The 20491-nt window shown below is 35.0% G+C and overlaps 1 protein-coding gene across 1 annotated transcript; it reads left to right on the top strand.

The window, feature by feature from the left end:
- The first annotated feature begins 17450 nt into the window (after positions 1-17450).
- Positions 17451-19977, top strand: LOC123565286 (uncharacterized). The gene is made up of 4 exons (XM_045359156.2): positions 17451-17693; positions 18028-18124; positions 18655-18745; positions 19730-19977. The coding sequence occupies exons 1-4, from the start codon at positions 17579-17581 to the stop codon at positions 19787-19789; spliced, it is 363 nt and encodes a 120-aa protein (XP_045215091.2). The 5' UTR covers positions 17451-17578; the 3' UTR covers positions 19790-19977.
- The last annotated feature ends 514 nt before the right edge of the window (positions 19978-20491 follow it).

Raw genomic sequence — 20491 nt, 5'->3', positions numbered from 1 at the left:
TGTAACAAATCTTGCGTGTTGTGTAACACTTTAATAATATACCATATTAGTCCACTGGGTCAAGCAAATCAGGGGATGGCTTAAAATAGTTTTTATTCTTCGTTTGTCACATAACACCTTAAACTTGAGTTTCCGCTACGCGCCAGTCAGATGTGCTTAGTTGTGTTTCTATCGCGACTTCAGAATTACTTAGCGGCCACATATCTCCACAACGACAGCAGGACAAATTATAGGAAGCTTTACGCAATACAGGGACAGACGTTTAATTTGAAAACAGTGTTCTAAGGACTTGATCTATCTGTCGCCAATATGGTCCCGCGGAGGATCTGATCTATCTGTCGCCTATATGGTACCGCGGAGGATCTGATCTGATCTATCTGTCACCTATTTGGTACCGCAGAAGATCTATCTATTGAAATAAGCATATTGACACTGACTATTTAAATAAGTGACAATTCATAGTGCTAGTTGTAATAAATTTATCACTGTGTGGGCATTTGCCCGATATGAATAATGATAATGATAATAATAATAATAATAATAATAATAATAATAATAATAATAATAATAATAATAACATGATGTCTTTAATTGAAGTAAAGTTGTTGTGTTTTTAATTATTGTTGGGAGACCTAATCTTCCGTTTGGGTATGAGATCCCCCCAAATGTACATGAATAGCCACCATAAACAACTATTACGCAAAGCAGACCAAGCTGTTCGGGAATCGAACCAAGTGTGTTGGATTATGGTAACCGGAGTCTTAAAATAATTAGGGTTATTGTTAAAAAATAACCAGGTTTATGTTAGCGACGGTTATTCGTTTTGATTAGATATTAATTGTACAGAAGTTAAATAAATAAATAAGTAAATAAATAAATGAAATATAATTTACTATAAGAATAGCACTCCAGCTTTAGCGAATACGGTGGAAACTGCCGATGACATGTTACCGAATTTGTCGTCATTATCAATAATGACGTCATAAGCACCCTCTTTTCACGAGGAAGCCAATACCTGACTAGCAAAATTCCCACCCACCACACCCTTATTATTACATTTGTATCTATAACGCTATTTTGTTGTTTGTGAATATCGAAAACCTCATTTATATATTCTGTTGGCTAATTTTGAGTATTTACTAGAGTACTGCGGGAGATTTTATCTGCATTTTAGTGCCAAGATGAATTCAAGCGGTCTAAATATTTCACGGCTCCCAGGGCAGAGGAATCAAGCTCCGGAGAATAAGCATTACACAAGTCAAGGGCTTAAAATTAATGGAGGACAAGAGTATCAACAAACGTAGTGGAACGTTCCATCTGTACATTATGTATAAATGATCTGCGAGGAGTGAACAAAGTTCTCTATTCTATTTACACAGTCGCTAAGTGAAGGGTTCAAGCCCAGTGGAAATTTTAGCTTTAGAGTTGCATGTATTTTCCAGCTATTCGAAATTCATTAAAACTGATAATCTTAGTAAATCTTTTACCATTAAACGTGTTAAAGTGAACGTATTTTAAGCCTCCCCTGTTACTGCGTACAACAAAATTTAAAAATACGATCTTACAGGGCCTCGAGGTTCGCTCGTGCATATTTTGGTGTCTCTCGAGTAATCCTTGTTGTTTGGCTAATGTTTTGGGGGGCCCTGCAGCCGGTTGGTGCATACTAGTGTAGCACGTTGTGCATGTGTAGCACGTTAGTGCTTGGTGTAACACATTATATAATTAGTGTGTGGTGTAGCACGTTAGTGCGTGGTGTAGCACGTTAGTGCATGGTGTAGCACGTCAGTGCATATGTAGCACATTAGTGCGTGGTTTAGCACGTCAGTGCATGTGTAGCACGTTAGCGCATGGTGTAGCGCGTCCGTACATGGTGTAGCACGGTAGTGCATTGTGTAACAAATCTTGCGTGTTGTGTAACACTTAAATCACTTACCAGATTAGTCCACTGGGTCAAGCAAATCAGGGGATGGCTTAAAATAGTTTTTATTCTTCGTTTGTCACATAACACCTTAAGCTTGAGTTTCCGCTACGCGCCAGTCAGATGTGCTTAGCTGTGTTTCTATCGCGACTTCAGAATTACTTAGCGGCCACATATCTCCACAACGACAGCAGGACAAATCATAGGAAGCTTTACGCAATACAGGGACAGACGTTTAATTTGAAAACAGTGTTCTAAGGACTTGATCTATCTGTCGCCAATATGGTCCCGCGGAGGATCTGATCTATCTGTCGCCTATATGGTACCGCGGAGGATCTGATCTGATCTATCTGTCACCTATTTGGTACCGCAGAAGATCTATCTATTGAAATAAGCATATTGACACTGACTGTTTAAATAAGTGACAATTCATAGTGCTAGTTGTAATAAATTTATCACTGTGTGGGCATTTGCCCGATATGAATAATGATAATAATAATAATAATAATAACATGATGTCTTTAACTGAAGTAAAGTTGTTGTGTTCTTAATTATTGTTGGGAGACCTAATCTTCCGTTTGGGTATGAGATTCCCCCAAATGTACATGAATAGCCACCATAAACAACTATTACGCAAAGCAGACCAAGCTGTTCGGGAATCGAACCAAGCGTGTTGGATTATGGTAACCGGAGTCTTAAAATAATTATCTTAACACTGTTGAGATAAAGTACGGTATGGTGTAAACTTAACTAAGTACTTCAAGTATTGCACATTATGCTATATTTTGCATGAAAATCCTCACTATGAACAGTGACGCCTGTCAAAATAGAATCTATTTTATATAAAATTCTATATGAAATATCTGTGGTTTTGCGTGTTAAAGTGTGGCGCGTGGCCGTAAACTGTTACCTATTGTAATCATGTGTTACATGCACACAAAAGAATTTGAATAGCCGCGGAGCAGGGCTTTACCCATATTTGATTGACTCCGGCATGGTTCTGCTGGACTGTACCGTGTATGACAGTATAAGTATTTGGTATTTCAAGAATGCTCTGTAAAACACATCTGGTTCTTTAAAGTTGCAATATCATTTTATTTATCTTTTGTTTAAGATTTTCATTTCGATGTAAATTTCGTATCTGTTAAAATTAGAAAAAAAGGTAATGAACCGCGCCATGAGAAAACCAACATAGTGGCTTTGCGACCAGCATGGATCTAGACCAGCCTGCGCATCCGCGCAGTCTGGTCAGGACCATTGTTGTTCGCTTTCAAAGCCTGTTGTTATTAGAGAAGCCGTTAGCGAACAGCATGGATCCTGACCAGACTGCGCGGATGCGCAGGCTGGTCTGGATCCATGCTGGTCGCAAAGCCACTACGTTGGTTTTCTCATGGCACGGCTCGTATTAATGTTCAATATGTTCAGTATATAGAATGGATTCTTCGTTTGCCTGGAAACCAATATAATACATCCTAAGAGAAATGCGTGTGAAATAGTGTTCAATTTCTTTATTGTTGCTTCTGTATTTTCTTACGTCTGCTTCGTTATTTAGAAATGCAGAAAATTATATTTCTTTTATGGTATGAGTTCGTAGTGAACTACTTGTAAAGCTTCATAGAAAGAATTAGTTTGTTTTACAGCTGTATATTGTCACTGATATTGTTTTCTGGGGTTTTTTTATTGTTCCGTAATAAAAAGAAAAGAAAACACAAAAACACAAATGGTACTTTTCACTTCCTGCATTGTCCAAGACGCCCTATCAGTATTTCGTATTCGTGAAAGGATCGAAGTATACATAGATTTAGTGAATTCGGCTAATCCGAGATATGTGGGCGCATATAGCATTACCTCTAACCCAGGTATTATATCGCATAATTGGACTTAAATTTATTTCTTTGCGTCATCACTGAATTTTTGCTGCCTTATTTCTTTTATCAGTTTGCGTATTTAAATTATAGCCCTGCAAACACGTGAAACAGTTATAAGTATAATCGAAACAAAACCAAATTGGTGGTAGTCGTATGTTTCTATTGATGATCTGAATGCACACAAAGGGCCATAATATATATTGATAAGATGTCGTGCGCTCAAGATAAGATGTTGATCGCTCGAGATAAGAGGTCGTGCGCACGAGATAAGATGTTGATCGCTCGAGATAAGATGTCGTGCGCACGAGATAAGATGTTGATCGCTCAAGATAAGATGTCGTGCGCACGAAATAATATGTCGAGCGCACGAGATAAATTGTCGAACGCTCGAGATAAGATATCGTGCGCACGAGATAATTTAAATCTAAAAAAAATAATTGCATGTCCTAAACATACCACCGTATTAATATCTATAACAATAATATCTTCGACGTCATCATAACGGAACTTTATAAATTAATGATTCATACATTCTGCAAATTTGCTTTTTACATGGAGCCTAAAATTGAATTGTAGTTTGTTTAACTTCTAACTGTTTCGTGTAAGAACAACATCTGTTGCATAACTGTTACCGAGAAACATATTTGCACCTTTCATTTTCTTATCAGTTGCAAATAAACAAATTGCATCTTAATAAACGTCCATTGTATCTTCCAATAAAGATTTCAAACAATTTATCAATTTTGCAGAGAGAATTAACTATTCTGATTCAAAAGTGACTGTCTGAAAGACTCAGACTGGAAAGGAGTGAAAAATATATTTCTATTACTTTTAGTAATTTTCTTTTTATTTCTGAAATACAGTCTAATCGTTTCATTGTAAGGTCGTTTGTATGATGTTACTATTATCTAAGTGATGTCAGTTACGTTTCAGATCATTACAGCAGTTGCTGTGGTAACGGCAAGAGGTGAGTTGTTGTTTTATAGGGTCTTATGGTGCATTTATCATTAATCATCAGGACTAATATTAATAAGCAATATTCGCCACCAGAAATTAGTAGTAATTTATTAGTTTTAAGATTTTTGACATAAGTGTTGAGGGATATGGCGATCCTCCTGTGTATTAAGAATCAGCCAATGGAATCTATTTTTACTAACTACAGGATTTGTCCCCGTATTGCATAGATAATGACAAAGGCTGCCCGTGTTAAATGTTTAAACTGAAACTCGGATTTGCTACATTTTTTGTTTGCTCTTTCATTGTAAATAGTTATATTAGTACATATGGTCTTGAAAATTTGTAGCGTATAAAAATGTACAATTTTACTAAATAAAGAGCCCCGAAGAATAATTTCACTGCTTTAAAAATGTTAAAATAATGTTATGTCGACTTGAAAATTTGTCTAAGATTCAGTCAAATGTATGATAAAATACTGTTAGAAGATGTAACCGCAGTAAAAGGGTTCGAAAACAAATAATTTTACTGGGTGTGTTTATTTAGACGGACTAAACATTACCTTATTCCAAGGTAAACGATTATTTTATCTTCGGTAAATCCCCTGTACCTTTCTGAACTGGTGGTCACTAAGGTATAGGACCTGAAACGTCAATATTCTGCCATATTGAAGTTGGGTGCATGACATCATTTATGACGTAATTTTGATATGCGCCGTCGCTAATTACGGTATGTTCGGTTTTACTCGGGCTAAAGAAAAAAAAGTATATCATTTTCGTAATTCTATTAAGAGCAGATGTGTATGTAGTAGAAAGATTATTAGTTTTGCATTGAGAAATATGCATGCGTTCGTTCTTCAGCGGAATCATATTGCGCACCTAAAGTCGCGTAATATCTCCGCTAGAGTCGTGTATATGTCTCGATACAAAACTAATAACCTATCAGTAAACCGTGTTTCACTTTCTTGAAACTTTTTATATCAAATATGGACGTTGAATATACTAATTTCCTTTTTTGATTTTTATAAACCAGATCTGCATTTTCCGGTGCACACTTTGTCCAAAAGTCTGTGCTCTGACGTCCATCTCGGAACAATAATTGACAAACACGAGGCGATCGGTGGAGCACCTCCCTTGAGCTATTCGTTAAGTGGTAACTAAAACAATGTTTGCAGATTTTTATTTCCTAAATATAACTCTTTACCAATAGATTATGTACAAATTGCTTTTTTGTTATTTCACAGTGTTAAATGAAAATTATCGCAAGTTTTATCATTTGCTTTGCTGTCAGTGGCTGGTAACTGAATCTTAACAGTCTAATGATCAGATGGGATTCGAACAGATTAGTACCAAAGATGAGGGTCATTTATTTCAAATTCGCGCCCAACGGATTAAATGGTCTCATTTAAAAGCAAAATATGTACTGCACTTGAAAACTGATTTCTTCAAAATATATTTCTTTTCAATGACTCCAAAGGGGCCTCCGTGACCGAGTGGTGAGTTCGCTGGCTTCAAATCACTTGCCTTAGAGGGAGCCACCCAGCTGGCTTACGGAAAGTCGGTGGATCTACCCAGGTGCCCGCTCGTGATGAAATAGTGTCTTCCTCCACCATAAAAGCTTGAAAGTCGCCGTATAATTGTGTCGGTGCGACATTAAACCCGACAAACTTCAAATGCTTTCAAATAAAAAATACATTATCCTCATTGTTTAAAAGTTTTACTTGTAACTTGTCGCATATATTCGTATTTATTTTAGCTGGTTACAAAACATTTCAAATCGACCAATGGAATGGAGCCATTACTGTTGCCCGGGAACTTACTAATGTAAATTCTACAGATTTCGTGCTATTCAAACACGTGACAGACATACGTGGAAAGCGAACTGATATGGTTATAAATGTTACACTCATCAAACCAACTATTTCAGCAAAGGCTTGTCCTAAAATGTAAAATCTTAATGAGTTTAGCTCTTTGGTTTTAAAATGTATGTGTTAATAAACTATTCAGGAGAGGTAGGCTACTTTAAGTCTTTCAAACTGGCTCATTTAATGCATGAAAATTATAGTTACTTTTATAACCTTTTGTGAGCGGACTGCTTCCTGCATGGGCTCTTCTTATGTCGGACAGCGTAAAAAAAACAGAACTTCTTAGGAATAAGGTGCAAGTTAAACAATTATTGCTATTTAGTGAGGTTGATATCAGGATATATAGCCCGAGGTCGATATCACTTTTAGATAATTTCGGATATCTTAAAAATGAAAAACAACCCTAGCTTCTACCTTGTGTAAAGGTAGTAAGAATGATGATAAACTTATATCCGAAAGTTGCAAAAATAAAAACAGCATTCACGAATTCACTGTGGATTTGATGTTTCAAAGAGTAAGTCGTGTTTGTTTTAACAAAAAAAAAAAAGAACACTGTCATAGTATAACGTATATAATACATTTTAATATAGTTGTTCCAGCATATTGGTGTATGTATAAAGATACATGTAATATTAATAGACTTACGTTTCAAAATTTTAGACAAGAGCTTCGGGTCAGAGAAATAGCGCCTGTTGGCGAAGAGGTTGACATGGTTGAGTGTACATCAAGTATCCTTGATACAGACACGCTCGCTACTGAAGCTCTAATGTCTGTTTCTAGTCGAGGTAACAACTCTATATCAATTGGTAGAGACAGACCCTAAAATTTTCAATGATAGAAACATATTAAATTAAGTCTAGATGTTGATTTCCAAGTCCTTGACATAACCAAAAATGGTTTCACAAATGTGAAATTTATGATAGTTTTGTTAATATCAGTTACAGAAGTTTAAATATTTAATTTAAAGTTGTGATCCACAAAGAATGCCAACTCTTGCCTTGGGCTAGTACTTATTAGCAGATATATCTATTAGTTTACTTCCCTTGCAATTACACAAATGAGTGAAATGAAAACGGTTTAAGACACAATATGAAACTATTTTGCACAACAAAAACATTTAGGATTTATTCATATGTATTTGATTACCCTCAAAACCTGGTTCCTATGATTTGTCACTTACTTATGGTGAAAAAATAACTTTTAACAAGCCGATAATAAAATGAAAAACTTGTAAGTATTTTATAGTGCAGATAATACAGTTTTGCTTGTATCAAAATGTCACATGAGAATCACTTTGGTAATACAGAACACCTGGTAGGATTAGTAAGGTGCAATTATATTGATCTCTATTTCCTATGCCTATATAATAATTAAATATTTTCACGAGTGGCGCAGCCATGAGTGAAAATGTAACTTATGGTGTTCACGAGAGAAATATATTTCGATCTTATACTGACACAAACAAATTTTCTTTTATTTTATGTATTTTCAATGGTTTTAAACAGATTATAACCACTTTACCCGCGCAGCGTCACGTGCATCGCATCATGTCATGCATAATTTATTACGATGGGGCATATATCTTTATAATCCTGTAAGAATTGATATACATCTCTATCTTTACTTAAGCATATTTTGTAAGGAGTTTACGAGTATGTATAATTCATATTCATTCACATTCAAGCGTAGTTCCGTATCAGTGAACAATAAAACTGATATTTTCACTGTTTGAAGCAGTGAAAATATCAATTTTATTTCACTGATAAATTTCATTATTTCACTGAAAAGCATAAAATAATTTAAAAGTGTTTGAATTGTTTGTCATCTGTTAGACAAATTCTACTGTCTCCGGAACATTCGACACCTGCGGTATAGTATGGTCCTCTTTCCGAACTTGTACCCAATTTAGCAAGTTCTGAAACTCATACGAACGATCTAGGGCCATTATAACAGTCTTGTTCAGAAAGTGGATAGTACGGATTTTACAAAAGTATAAACAGATCTTCGCGTTTTTCTACGTGATACCTATGTGAACATAAATAACGCTGTGAAAATTACCCTATCTTTGATGTTTGGATATTCTTCTAGGTGTATCTAGTGTAAATGTGCCCTTTAACATCACACCAGCGGGCGTTGTGGTCGTCTCTAAGCCGCTTATATACAGAAACAATATCCAAGACATCCAGATTATCAACGTAACTTTTATTTACCAGAAAGATGGCGGTGATCCCAGCACCAACTGCAATAGAACAGAAACAAAAGTCACTGTCAAAATTATAGTGGAAAAGTCAGGTTAGATGGTTTTATTAATCATTATTATACATTACTATAAAAAGTAACAAAAAAAAACGCCATCAAAAACGGTCGTTATAATTAAGGCCGCTGTTGACGCACCATAATCAAAATCGCCCCGGGTAACCAGAAAGTCGGTGCGTTCTTATGTCGACGTCATAAAGGCGGGTAAGAGCATGCTAACGGTTTCCAGATAGATTCTCAGATATAGATGGCATTGTAGATAAAAAGTGAATACATAATACTTTTTTGAAAAATATAATAGTTGAAAATACGAAGATTAAAATAAGAGAATATATATTATAGAAACATCAATAAACAGCTTATGTATGCCTTCTAGCCAAAGTTGCACACCCAGAGACTTAATTGCTCGGGGCTAGGTCGTTTAGGCACTAAGTGTACCATCATGGCTAGAAGGAACACACAAGTCGTTTATTAGCCGTAACTATTTCTTATAGCAGTAAACAAAGCGCGGGAAATCAGCGACCAAAAGACGTCATGATCTTTCAAAGAAACATAACAATATTTAGTTCCGGTTTTGTTTTGTAGGGATAATGCATGTTTTTTTCGTGTTATAACATCTGCAGAACCCCGAGGGATTAATAAGTACTCAAGCCCGTAGGGCTAGGGTACCTACGATTCCCGAGGGATTCTGAAGACGTTATAACAAGAAAAGAGCATGCGCTAACGCTATTCTAGCACAAAACGCGTAAAAAAAAACAAAGAAAATGAATATAGTGTCCCTCAATGTATATTAACGTCATTTCCTTTTGAAATATCCGTTTTGGGGCCGTAATAAGTTTACGTTTAGCCACAGAACGTGCATATATAAAAGGGTGTTATAACAGTGCGTGAGCGCGAGACGCGTTTTCTCCTGTTAAAACACCCCCGAAAAGTGACAATAACAGCAGTTGCAGCGTAACGTTATGAATTGTTGATAAAATAACGATTTTTGAATCGAGAAACATACCATTCTATACATAGAGCGTGAGGTCACACATTCCGTCAGTGCGACAGTATGAAAGCGCTACCGTAGTGTACACAACGAGAAACATACAATAAGGAACAAAGAGGAACTGTCAAGGTATTGGATTTTTATTCCGTTTTATGAAATAGAATATAAATTACTACATGAATATTCTATAATTATGTGGTTCGTAATACGTCATTTACAGCACGAGAGTCAATTCTCACCCCGGGGTGTAAGATGGATTTTTCCAGTACTGGTAAAATACCGGAAATCCCCAGCTGGGATGCAAGAATATGTCGCTTCCTTGACAGGCCGCTTAATACAGCTCTTTGACTGTACACAAACTTATTAAATATTCAAATCAGATACCAAACAATCATACAAGAGCAGAGGTTTAACATATGAGCCAATTTCTCCTGTGGCATCATATGACAAGATGTCATTTTCAGTGCAAGATGTCATTGTTCAGTCACAAAATGTTTTATTTTTCTATTGCAAGACTGTCCTACCAACTGGACGTACGAGGTAAAGAGGAACCTATATCTGGCGGTAGCACCAGTTCTAACAATGCCACAAGCATTACCAGAAAACTGTATGTCTGTATGTTCGGCAAATGAAAGTCTAATGTGCAATGGCTTCAATTATAATGTCGTGAAGAAGGAATGTTTGTTATTGAACGAGACAGAGTTCACGCAGACCAACATGACCAAGAAAAGAATGGGCATGTTCTTGTATCGTAAATATTGTAAAACAGGTAATATAATATGAAACAATTTATGAAGGTATAGGTTCTTTTTCCATTCTGTAATATTTATATTAGTTACATATTATCATATAATATAACACTTATATATGTCAATAAAAAGAACAACTGTTATGAAAGTATTAATATTTATCATTTAAGGTAATGCACCCGTAATGACATTCATCAATTTACGTTCGATTACGTAATTTTCTTATGCTATTTCGTCATTCTCCGACTGCTAACATAGTTCTTAAGAGCGCTCAGCCGGAAAATGAAAAGGTTACGTAGCCGCGTTGAAATTGCCAAACGCCATTACGGATCAATCCCCTTTAATATCAAAATTTTACTGAATAAAGAACAAACAAGATTTCAAAAATGATGAATGATAAGGTAGTTCTACATGTTTGAAAAGCCGGAAGTAAAGGCATAACGTCATTTTTCCGGATAACGTAGAGTAAAGCCTGGTCTCGGCATACGGAAATGAATAAAAATCATTTTATGCATTAATTACAGCTCTTAAGTATATATTAAAACGGTAACGTTACTATCTTTTTCGGCGACGCCGTCTAAATTCGTTTTCGTTTACCTATGCCACGTGGCTTCAGTTTGCCAATCAAACTACTTGATAACGCATTATAGATAATTTATCAAAACGGAAGATTTATGCAACACTCTGCCTGATTGGACGAGAGTGTCAATTTCTTTCACTCTGTTGACTGTGCTACGCTGAGTGAAATATAGACAAAGCGTTTATCCTAAACGACGCTGCTCACAGTTTTAAAGCCAACTTTGGCTCAGTATATTTAGCAAGAATATTGATATATCTCAAAATAATAAGTAAGTTTATATGATAAAACTTGTTCAAATACCAACATATATTAAATTAAAGAAAGAGCTGAATACGGTCTGCGTATCACATGAATAAGGGTGTGATAAGAGTCTTTTACGTAGAGAAGTGCTTTTTAAAAGATTTTCCTTGTTACAATTGTCGTCTGTATATGAAAAGGTTTCTTGCTTTTGTGACTTATTCAGTTTGCATATTAAAATGAATACTTGTTTGCTTTGATATATTTGTTACAAATTATTTAACTGATTTGTCATATATGAATATTTTTTTTAGTATTGTATGCAAGTATTGAACTCAGTTGAAATCTGTTTCATTATATATATGCTATATAATGACTGAATCTCATTTTACACTGAAATGAAGGTACGTTGCATACAGTTTACCTATGTGATATAACTACGGTCAAACTTTGCTTAGAATTCTACACAAACACATGTATAACCATTTGGTAGCTAATCAACTTATTTACTCTAAACAATCCGGCTTTTTGAAAGGACATTCTACGGTTTATCAATTATTAGATATGTACCATCAAATTGTTCAATCTCTAGATACCAAAACTTATACTTGTATTGTATTTTGTGACATAGATAGATAGAGTTTGGCACAAAGGTCTCCTTTATAAACTTCAACTAAATGGTATCAAAGGAAATTTGTTAAAATGGACCAAGAGTTATCTTGAAAACAGAAACCAGAAAGTTTTTGTTGGCTCTTCTTTATCTGAACCTCTCAGCGTCAATGCCGGGGTGCCCCAAGGCTCAGTCCTTGGGCCCATTTTCTTTCTAGTATATGTTAATGACATCATTGAGAATTTGTTATGTATTGCACGTCTTTTTGCGGATGACACTTCTTTAGCATGTACTACATCTTCTTTGACTGATCTTGAAGGAATTGTTAACCATGATCTTGCCATGATAAATGCATGGTCTAAAAAATGGCTTGTAGATTTTAATCCGAATAAAACAGAAGCAATGTTTTATACTTTACAACAAAATATCAACAAACCATTTTTGACATTTGATAACGTACCTGTAAGATTTGTTGAACGACATAAACACTTAGGTTTAACACTAAGTTCAAATGGAAAATGGCATGACCACATTGACCAAATAACTACATCAGCTTCAAAATTTTTAGGTATGATGAGAAAATTAAAGTATACTCTTAATAGACAGACTCTTTATCAAATATATATATCTTTCTTAAGACCTGTTTTAGAATATGCTTCTGTAGTGTAGGACGGCTGTACTCAGTACGAAAAAGAAACACTAGAAAAAATTCAACATGAAGCAGCCCGCATTGTAACTGGACTTACCCGGTCTGTCTCAATTCAAAATTTATATCAGGAAATTAACTGGCTCTCACTATCTGACAGACGATTATATCAAAAACTTTTAATCACATTTAGAATTCGCAATGGTGATGCGCCCGAGTATTTGAATAATATTTTTCCAAACATTGTCAACAATTCTACACATTACAACTTAAGAAACGCTGAAAATTTTATAATCCTCAGTCGAAGAACTCAGATATTTTCTAATTCCTTTGTGCCTTCTGCTATTGATATTTGGAACAATTTGAGTCCTGAAATAAGAGCCACTAACACCTTATCAAGTTTTAAAAGATTGTTAAAAAATACCGTTTTTCCAACTACAGAAACTCCAAAATGGTATCTTGTAGGAGAAAGAAAATTTTCTATAATTCATGCAAGGCTTAGAAACGCGTGCAGTAATTTGAATTTTCATTTATTTTGCAACCATCTGTCTCAGGACTCAATCTGTTCTTGTGGAGAAGATATTGAAGACGTTAAACATTTTCTTTTCACTTGTACGATATATACAAATCAAAGGATTAAACTTTTCCACGATCTAAGGCAATTTCATCCTTTAAATACCCAACTTCTTTTAGTTGGTAATTCCGAATTGTCATATGAAGACAACTGCAAAATATTCTGCTCAGTCCAACATTACATAAAACCAACCAAACGCTTTTGAGACTCACCATATTTAGCAGGCAATATTATTCAATTTATTCATATATAATTATATAAGTTTATTATTGACAAGACCCCAGTTGTTTCTTTTTTATGTTCTTTTTCCCCAGATGTAGTACATGTTAATGCAATTGAATTGTATCTTCTTTTTTTTGTACTCTTATATCTTTTTGTACACTGACTAGTCACAAATATGCTTGTCTATATAAGTCACATGTACTCGTTTCTCCTTTTTAAAGTTTTTTTCCCTAATGTAGTACATGTTAATGCAAATTAATTGCATCATTTTTACTCTTACATCTATCTATACATTGCCACTAATCACAAATGTGATTGCTTTTATAAGTACACATGTACTTGTACCTCATACTTATTTCAACTCTTTTTTTTCTTTCCATTTTTTTGTAGCTATTATATTGTAAATTTATTATTTACCACACATGTACCTGATTAGTTGTCATTGTTGTAAATTAAATATGTAAATATTTGCATTAGAGAAGACCCGTTACTAATGTTGCGAGAACTTGTGGGTCGACCCTTTTGCCTATTATATGTGAATTGACGTAGTTATCTGTTTATATATGTATATATTGGCAATAAAATATGTTTAAACTATTTAGGACTGTGAGAAGTTTCATTAAAATCTACAATGTAGAAAATTTTCTGTGCCCGGGAATGTTATCAAAACTTTGTTTTTCCTATAGACTTCCATTATGAAAACTTTTAAGAGATTTAAATTTTTCCAAGCAGTCTTGCCACGACTCTATGTTTTTCATTTGCCGAATTTTGAAGTTTTTGAAGTTTTAAAATATCAGGGTTTCATCAAATTTTACATTGTAAAAAAAAATGTTGATCCAAACGTGTAGAACTACCTTAAATCGTTATATTTAGGTTTGAGGAATTGTAATGATAATCGGCGATTTCCGTTCTATTGCGTGTTCTATTATGTGTTCTCGGCCGTTGGAAATTTCGGCATTCTTCGGTTGTTGTGAAAGATATTTTTCCATTATGACCGAAGGATGCCGAATCAACATACGAAAATACGGAATCACACGGAAATTGCCGCTTGTCATTACATATCCACTTCCTTAATTTGTTTTACTTTTGCAGACCAGATTCCAATGGCAGTTTTGAGAAACGCATTCGCCGGGGTATGTTGATTTAATGTTTCAGATATTCAAAGTCTTTACTTTTCCCTTCTCGCTGACATTTTTGAGACCTGGGATTCTCGATTTAGCCGGTGAAATTAAATTTTGCAGGCGCGAACAAATGGTGTTTTATAAAAGAAAAATTTAATTAATTTCTTTAATATTATAATTTTTGCGTGGAATTGATGCACTAACTCCTTTTACAGATTTCCTTTAAATTAATTATTGTTTTTCTCGTCCTTACTCTAATGTTTCAGATCTTCTATTCATTCATTTCATTTTTGAATGCCTCATTTTTTAAGGTTGAGAATGCTTCTACACTAGGGACCAGTGCAAGTGTCAGTATTTTAGAAAAGTTACTGCCTGCATTACAGAGCTTTACAGATACGAGCATTCAAGATATAAAGTTGACCATTAGCATCTTCCACCATGTCGCAAATAAAACAGATCTTGTGAATGCCACGAAACAGCAGCTCGAAACATTCATGCAGGTATTTACATTGTAATCGTTTCTGTACGATCAATATTTACAAATGAGCCGCGCCATGAGAAAACCAACATGGTGGCTTTGCGACCAGCATGGATCCAGACCAGCCTGCGCATCCGCGCAGTCTGGTCAGGATCCATGCTGTTCACTAACAGTTTCTATGATTGTAATAGGCTTTGAAAGCGAACAGCATGGATCCTGACCAGACTGCGCGGATGCACAGGCTGGTCTGGATCCATGCTGGTCGCAAAGTCACTATATTGGTTTTCTCATGGCGCGGCTCAAATAATATTTCATGCAATGTGGATAATTCAAATACTGATTCGATCGCGAAGTAATGGTTACTGTTTGATGTCTCTTATCGGGAGATTCTCCAGCGTATCTAGTGTGCAACTTAGTTTTGTTAATGTGGTGTAATTCATTCGTCTCTAGTGATGCCAATTTTAAGTTTTGTTAGTGTGGTGTGTAATTCATTCGTCTCTAGTGTTGCCAATTTTAAGTTTTGTTAAGTGTGTGTGTGTAATTCATTCGTCTCTAGTGTTGCCAACTTTAAGTTTTGTTAAGTGTGTGTGTAATTCATTCGTCTCTAGTGTTGCCAACTTTAAGTTTTGTTAAGTGTGTGTGTAATTCATTCGTCTCTAGTGTTGCCAATTTTAAGTTTTGTTAAGTGTGTGCGTGTAATTCATTCGTCTCTAGTGTTGCCAACTTTAAGTTTTGTTAAGTGTGTGTGTAATTCATTCGTCTCTAGTGTTGCCAACTTTAAGTTTTGTTTTAAGTGTGTGTGTAATTCATTCGTCTCTAGTGTTGCCAATTTTAAGTTTTGTTAAGTGTGTGCGTGTAATTCATTCGTCTCTAGTGTTGCCAACTTTAAGTTTTGTTAAGTGTGTGTGTAATTCATTCGTCTCTAGTGTTGCAATTTGAAGTTTTATTGTAAGTTGTGTTAATTAATTGGTCCTCTAGGTTGCCAAACTTATTAAAGGTTTTGTTTATATCAGTAGTGTGTGTTGAATAATCATGCGATTGCGGTCTTAAGTAAATTGCACACTTTTAAGTCTTTTTGTTAAATTTGCTTGTATGTCATTCACTCTAAATTCAATTATAAGTATTTCGTTTATGTGTGGTGTAATTCATTCGTCTCAGTGTTGCCAACTTTAAGTTTTGTTAAGTGTGTGAGTAATTCATTCATCTCTAGTGTTGCCAACTTTAAGTTTTGTTTTAAGTGTGTGTGTAATTCATTCGTCTCTAGTGCTGCCAACTTTAAGTTTTGTTTTAAGTGTGTGTGTAATTCATTCGTCTCTAGTGTTGCCAACTTTAAGTTATGTTAAGTGTGTGTGTAATTCATTCGTCTCTAGTGTTGTCAAATTTGAGTTTTATTCAGTAATTTAAGTTATTTAATTGGGTCGCATCTAGGGTTGCCAAAGTTAAGTTATATATTTATGTGATCGTTTAGTTTATATATATCTAGGTTTGTCAGTGTGGTGTTTGAATAACTCATGCGTAGTTGCGGGTTTAAGAGTGAAATTTAACTGTGACTGTTTAAATCTTTTTGTTCAAATATTTGCTTGTAGTGCATTACAACAATCAAAATTCTAATTATAAGTATTTCTGTTTTCCATTTCAGATTTGTGGACAAGTTTTTGATTTACTTCTTTCAAAACCAAAGCCTTTAGGCACCAACAAAAAGGTTTTTGTGTTTTCAATTTTTCTTTCTCTTACCTGTTGATTTTATTAAAACATATAAGTTATTAAAAGAAGGGGTTTTTATATTTCGTTTTAAGACCTTTCATGAGACTCAGCTCTCTTCTGCAGCTATGAAAAAGAGTTAAGATGTAATCATACAACTTTTGGATCAATAGCATAATTTCTGACGGTTTTTGTAGTCAGTAGATGTTCTGTTTGCTCGTACCTATGCATACTTATACACATGTATAATATAATAGGGTTATTACAACAGTAGCTCGATCAGGATGCAGTATTCGGCTCGAGTGGATTTTACAAGATAGGATCTCACGAGGCGCGCAAGCACCAAGTGTGATCCGTCCTCGCGAAATCCAACAGTCTAAGAGCAGAATACAAAATTCCAGATCTAGCTGCTGTTGTAATGACCCTTCATTTTTGTTTGTTTGTTGTTTTGTTATTGAACGAAATCTTTAATGTTTGTAAATGTTAAAGTAAAATGAGTGATGATTATGTATGCGTTATTTATAGAACTGTGTAAAATCGAGTATATTGAATGAAAGTAGTCCGGCAATATCACTACGGATTTTCAAGTTTCTGCCTGTTCATAGTTACTTATGAAAAACAAGCTGCATTTTTGAAATAATTTATATAGGTGTATAATAGATTAATATTTCCTTTGAATATTATAACATGTATGGACAATATTTCTTCAGACGAAAATAGATCGGATACTGGTAGTTTTCGATACACTGATAGAATCATTGAGCCGAAGTGAACGTGTTGACTGGCATTCAACGCACGTTATTTCCGACATGACTGCATTCAGTATACAGGAAATAGTTGAAGGAAAGAGTCAAAGTTATGCAATGGGTTCACGTACTGGAATAAGTGGTTTTCGCTTAAACTTTCCGTCACAGGACAAAATAGGTAACGTGCTCCAAAAAACATTTATAATTTGTAATAAATATTGTGGCTGTCTAGCAGTTACACAATTTACTGTCTATAATATGTTTTTGGTGTCTGTTTGAGAGTATTTGCAGAGTCTGGCTGAATAATGTTGGTTATTTTATCAGTTTCTTAATTCTCAACTGAGACGAACCAGATTGTAAAAAATGTTTTCGTTGTAGAATAGCGATTACTTATATATTTTATCTTATCTTTGACGTTTCTTTTCCATTTTACTTTTTGTCAGTGTCTTGTACAAGGAATAATGTCATTTATGTTGCAGCTGTGCAATTACTGTGTACCGTTTCACTTTTAGGCAAACTTAACAAAACAACTCTTGTAACTGGTACAATAGATGGACTGAAGGATGTTTTAACCCCAGTTCTTGCGGGAGAAACTACAGAGAAAAGAAGGTTATTCTTAATTGCTTAGCCTGTTTTTCACAATTAAACAGCATAAACGACATATAGAAAACATTGGAGCACCATTGTTCGGTTTATCAAAGTATACGCCTTTGATCACAGGGCCGTTGTTATCTGTTTAGTGTTTTATTACATTATGTATCGAGACTCATTCCCCATAGCTACTAACAGACGTGAACGAAAAACGTCTTTTGAAGAATATTTTCCGGAGTGGCCCGCGATTTTCAAACCTGCATGCTTTGTAAATAAGATGAAATGAGCCGCGCCATGAGAAAACCAACATAGTGCGTTTGCGACCAGCGTGGATCCAGACCAGCCTGCGCGTCCGCGCAGACAGGTCAGGATCCATGTTGTTCGCTTTCAAAACCTATTGCAATTAGATAAACCGTTAGCGAACAGTATGGATCCTGACCAGACTGCGCGGATGCGCTGGCTGGTCTGGATCCATGATCGTCGCAAACGCACTATGTTGGTTTTCTCATGGTGCGGCTCAAATAATGAATTATTTAAAATTTCTCTAGTTTGACAGTGACAGGCCAAGTGGTGTCAGTGATACTGGAACCGGCTCCTACTGGTCCATTCGAAATTCAGCTGGATATATCAACACATGACGTATGATATAACTCTAATTTTCTTCTTATCACATATAAATGAATTGTAAATTGTGGAAGTTTTTTGCTTGATGGTATTTCCTATTTATTTATTTGAAACACGTTAGATTGTATTGATTATTGTTTTGGTTAGGTTTAGAGTCTCATCGGTACAGTTAAGGTCATATGGCGACCTTTTCTTTGTGATAGAGATAGACCCCTTGTAGAACCACCGATCTTTCAAAAGCTAGAAAAAAAAAAGAACATTGTTCCCAAACGATAGAAAGGTTTGAGACCTTATATTAGCTCCTCTTTGTCCAGATCGGATAAACGTTAATCCTGTAGCAGAAAACGGTTACAAATAGGGAAAATGAAACCTAAATACTGTATATCAATTCCGATTATGTAGCAAGCGACGTAGATTACAAAAAAAAAGAAAACATGTTCAACTGAATGCATGAGTAAAATGTTGCTACAATGCGAGTATCCACCTTTTAACTTTTGTAGCAGAGTAACACCATGTTATCTTCATATAAAAAGAATTATTTCACCAATGTATTACTATATAGTTTTCCAAACAAATGTGGTTGTTTAATTCGCATATGCTTAATGTATTAATTGAACAATAAAATAGGGTTATTAAAATAGTAGCTCGATCTGGGAAGCTGTATTCGGCTCAAGTGGATTTTTGCCAGATCGGATCTCACGAAGCGCGCGAGTGCAGAGTGTGATCCGAATTTGCAAAATCCACGAGATCCAATTCAATCCAATGATCTACATTTAAAAGTTTCGAAATTCTTTTAAAGAACATTAAAGCGAAAGTTCGCACAATTTTAACACAATGAGATCTCGTTTATCGATGAATCTTCTGGATTTGCTCTTTAAGCTCCTATATTGGCTTATGATAAACTGATCAGAACGACAAAATTAATCATTTTTAAAAAGACAGCCAGTCAATATTCTATTGTTTATTATTCCTTGCTTTTTATTTCTTTTTTTTTTCCAGAGTGGCGTCAAGGAGACTTCGAGGATTTGTGCTTTTCTGCAGAAGAGATCAGATAGGTAATGACGTCTTTCATGGCATCTCATTGTACAGTTTCAAACATGAATTGTCAGTTTGTTTTGTAAAGCAAATGACTTAAGGTCAAGTCACTTTAGTCTTACATCACAGCGTTTAAACGCTTAACTCGGGATTCGTATCTACGTCTGTCTGTTTGGATGTGATCATTAGTGCTGTGATATATCTACTCGGCATTCCAGGCCTGCTAGACTAATTTAGGCTTACACTTCCGAACATTTTACAATACCATTTACTTTTTCATGTAAAAAGGACAAGCAGTGTGTACTTTATATGCATGTACATGTATGTTTTAATTCAAACATAGCACCGGCCTTTGGGACACAGAGGGCTGCTGGTTGGTGAAATATAATAGTTCTCACACAAGATGTCGATGTACACACATGACAAACTTTGCTGTTTTGATGCAGGTCACTCCATTTCAGGTTTGAGTTTTAATTTTGTTTATATATTATTTGAAATTGCCTTGATCAAAAGTTAGTTATAGAAATAATAGCATTCGTCAAGTGTAAAAAAGTCTAAATAAATTGCTGGCTGTCACATTTTATGAAATTGAAAGAGCTCATTTCAAAAGACATTGAATATTACAACATCACACATTGATACACGTTTGAAACCTTTATACAATATTTTCTCGGAAACCTTAAAATTTAAATTGTATACGGTTAAAACTAAGTGACAAATTGAAGT

The sequence above is a fragment of the Mercenaria mercenaria genome, chromosome 1 (assembly GCF_021730395.1).
Source record: "Mercenaria mercenaria strain notata chromosome 1, MADL_Memer_1, whole genome shotgun sequence".
Classification (NCBI taxonomy): Eukaryota; Metazoa; Mollusca; class Bivalvia; order Venerida; family Veneridae; genus Mercenaria; species Mercenaria mercenaria.
The sequence above is the reverse complement of the archived record's forward strand: the minus strand, read 5'-3'. Positions and strand labels throughout refer to the sequence as shown.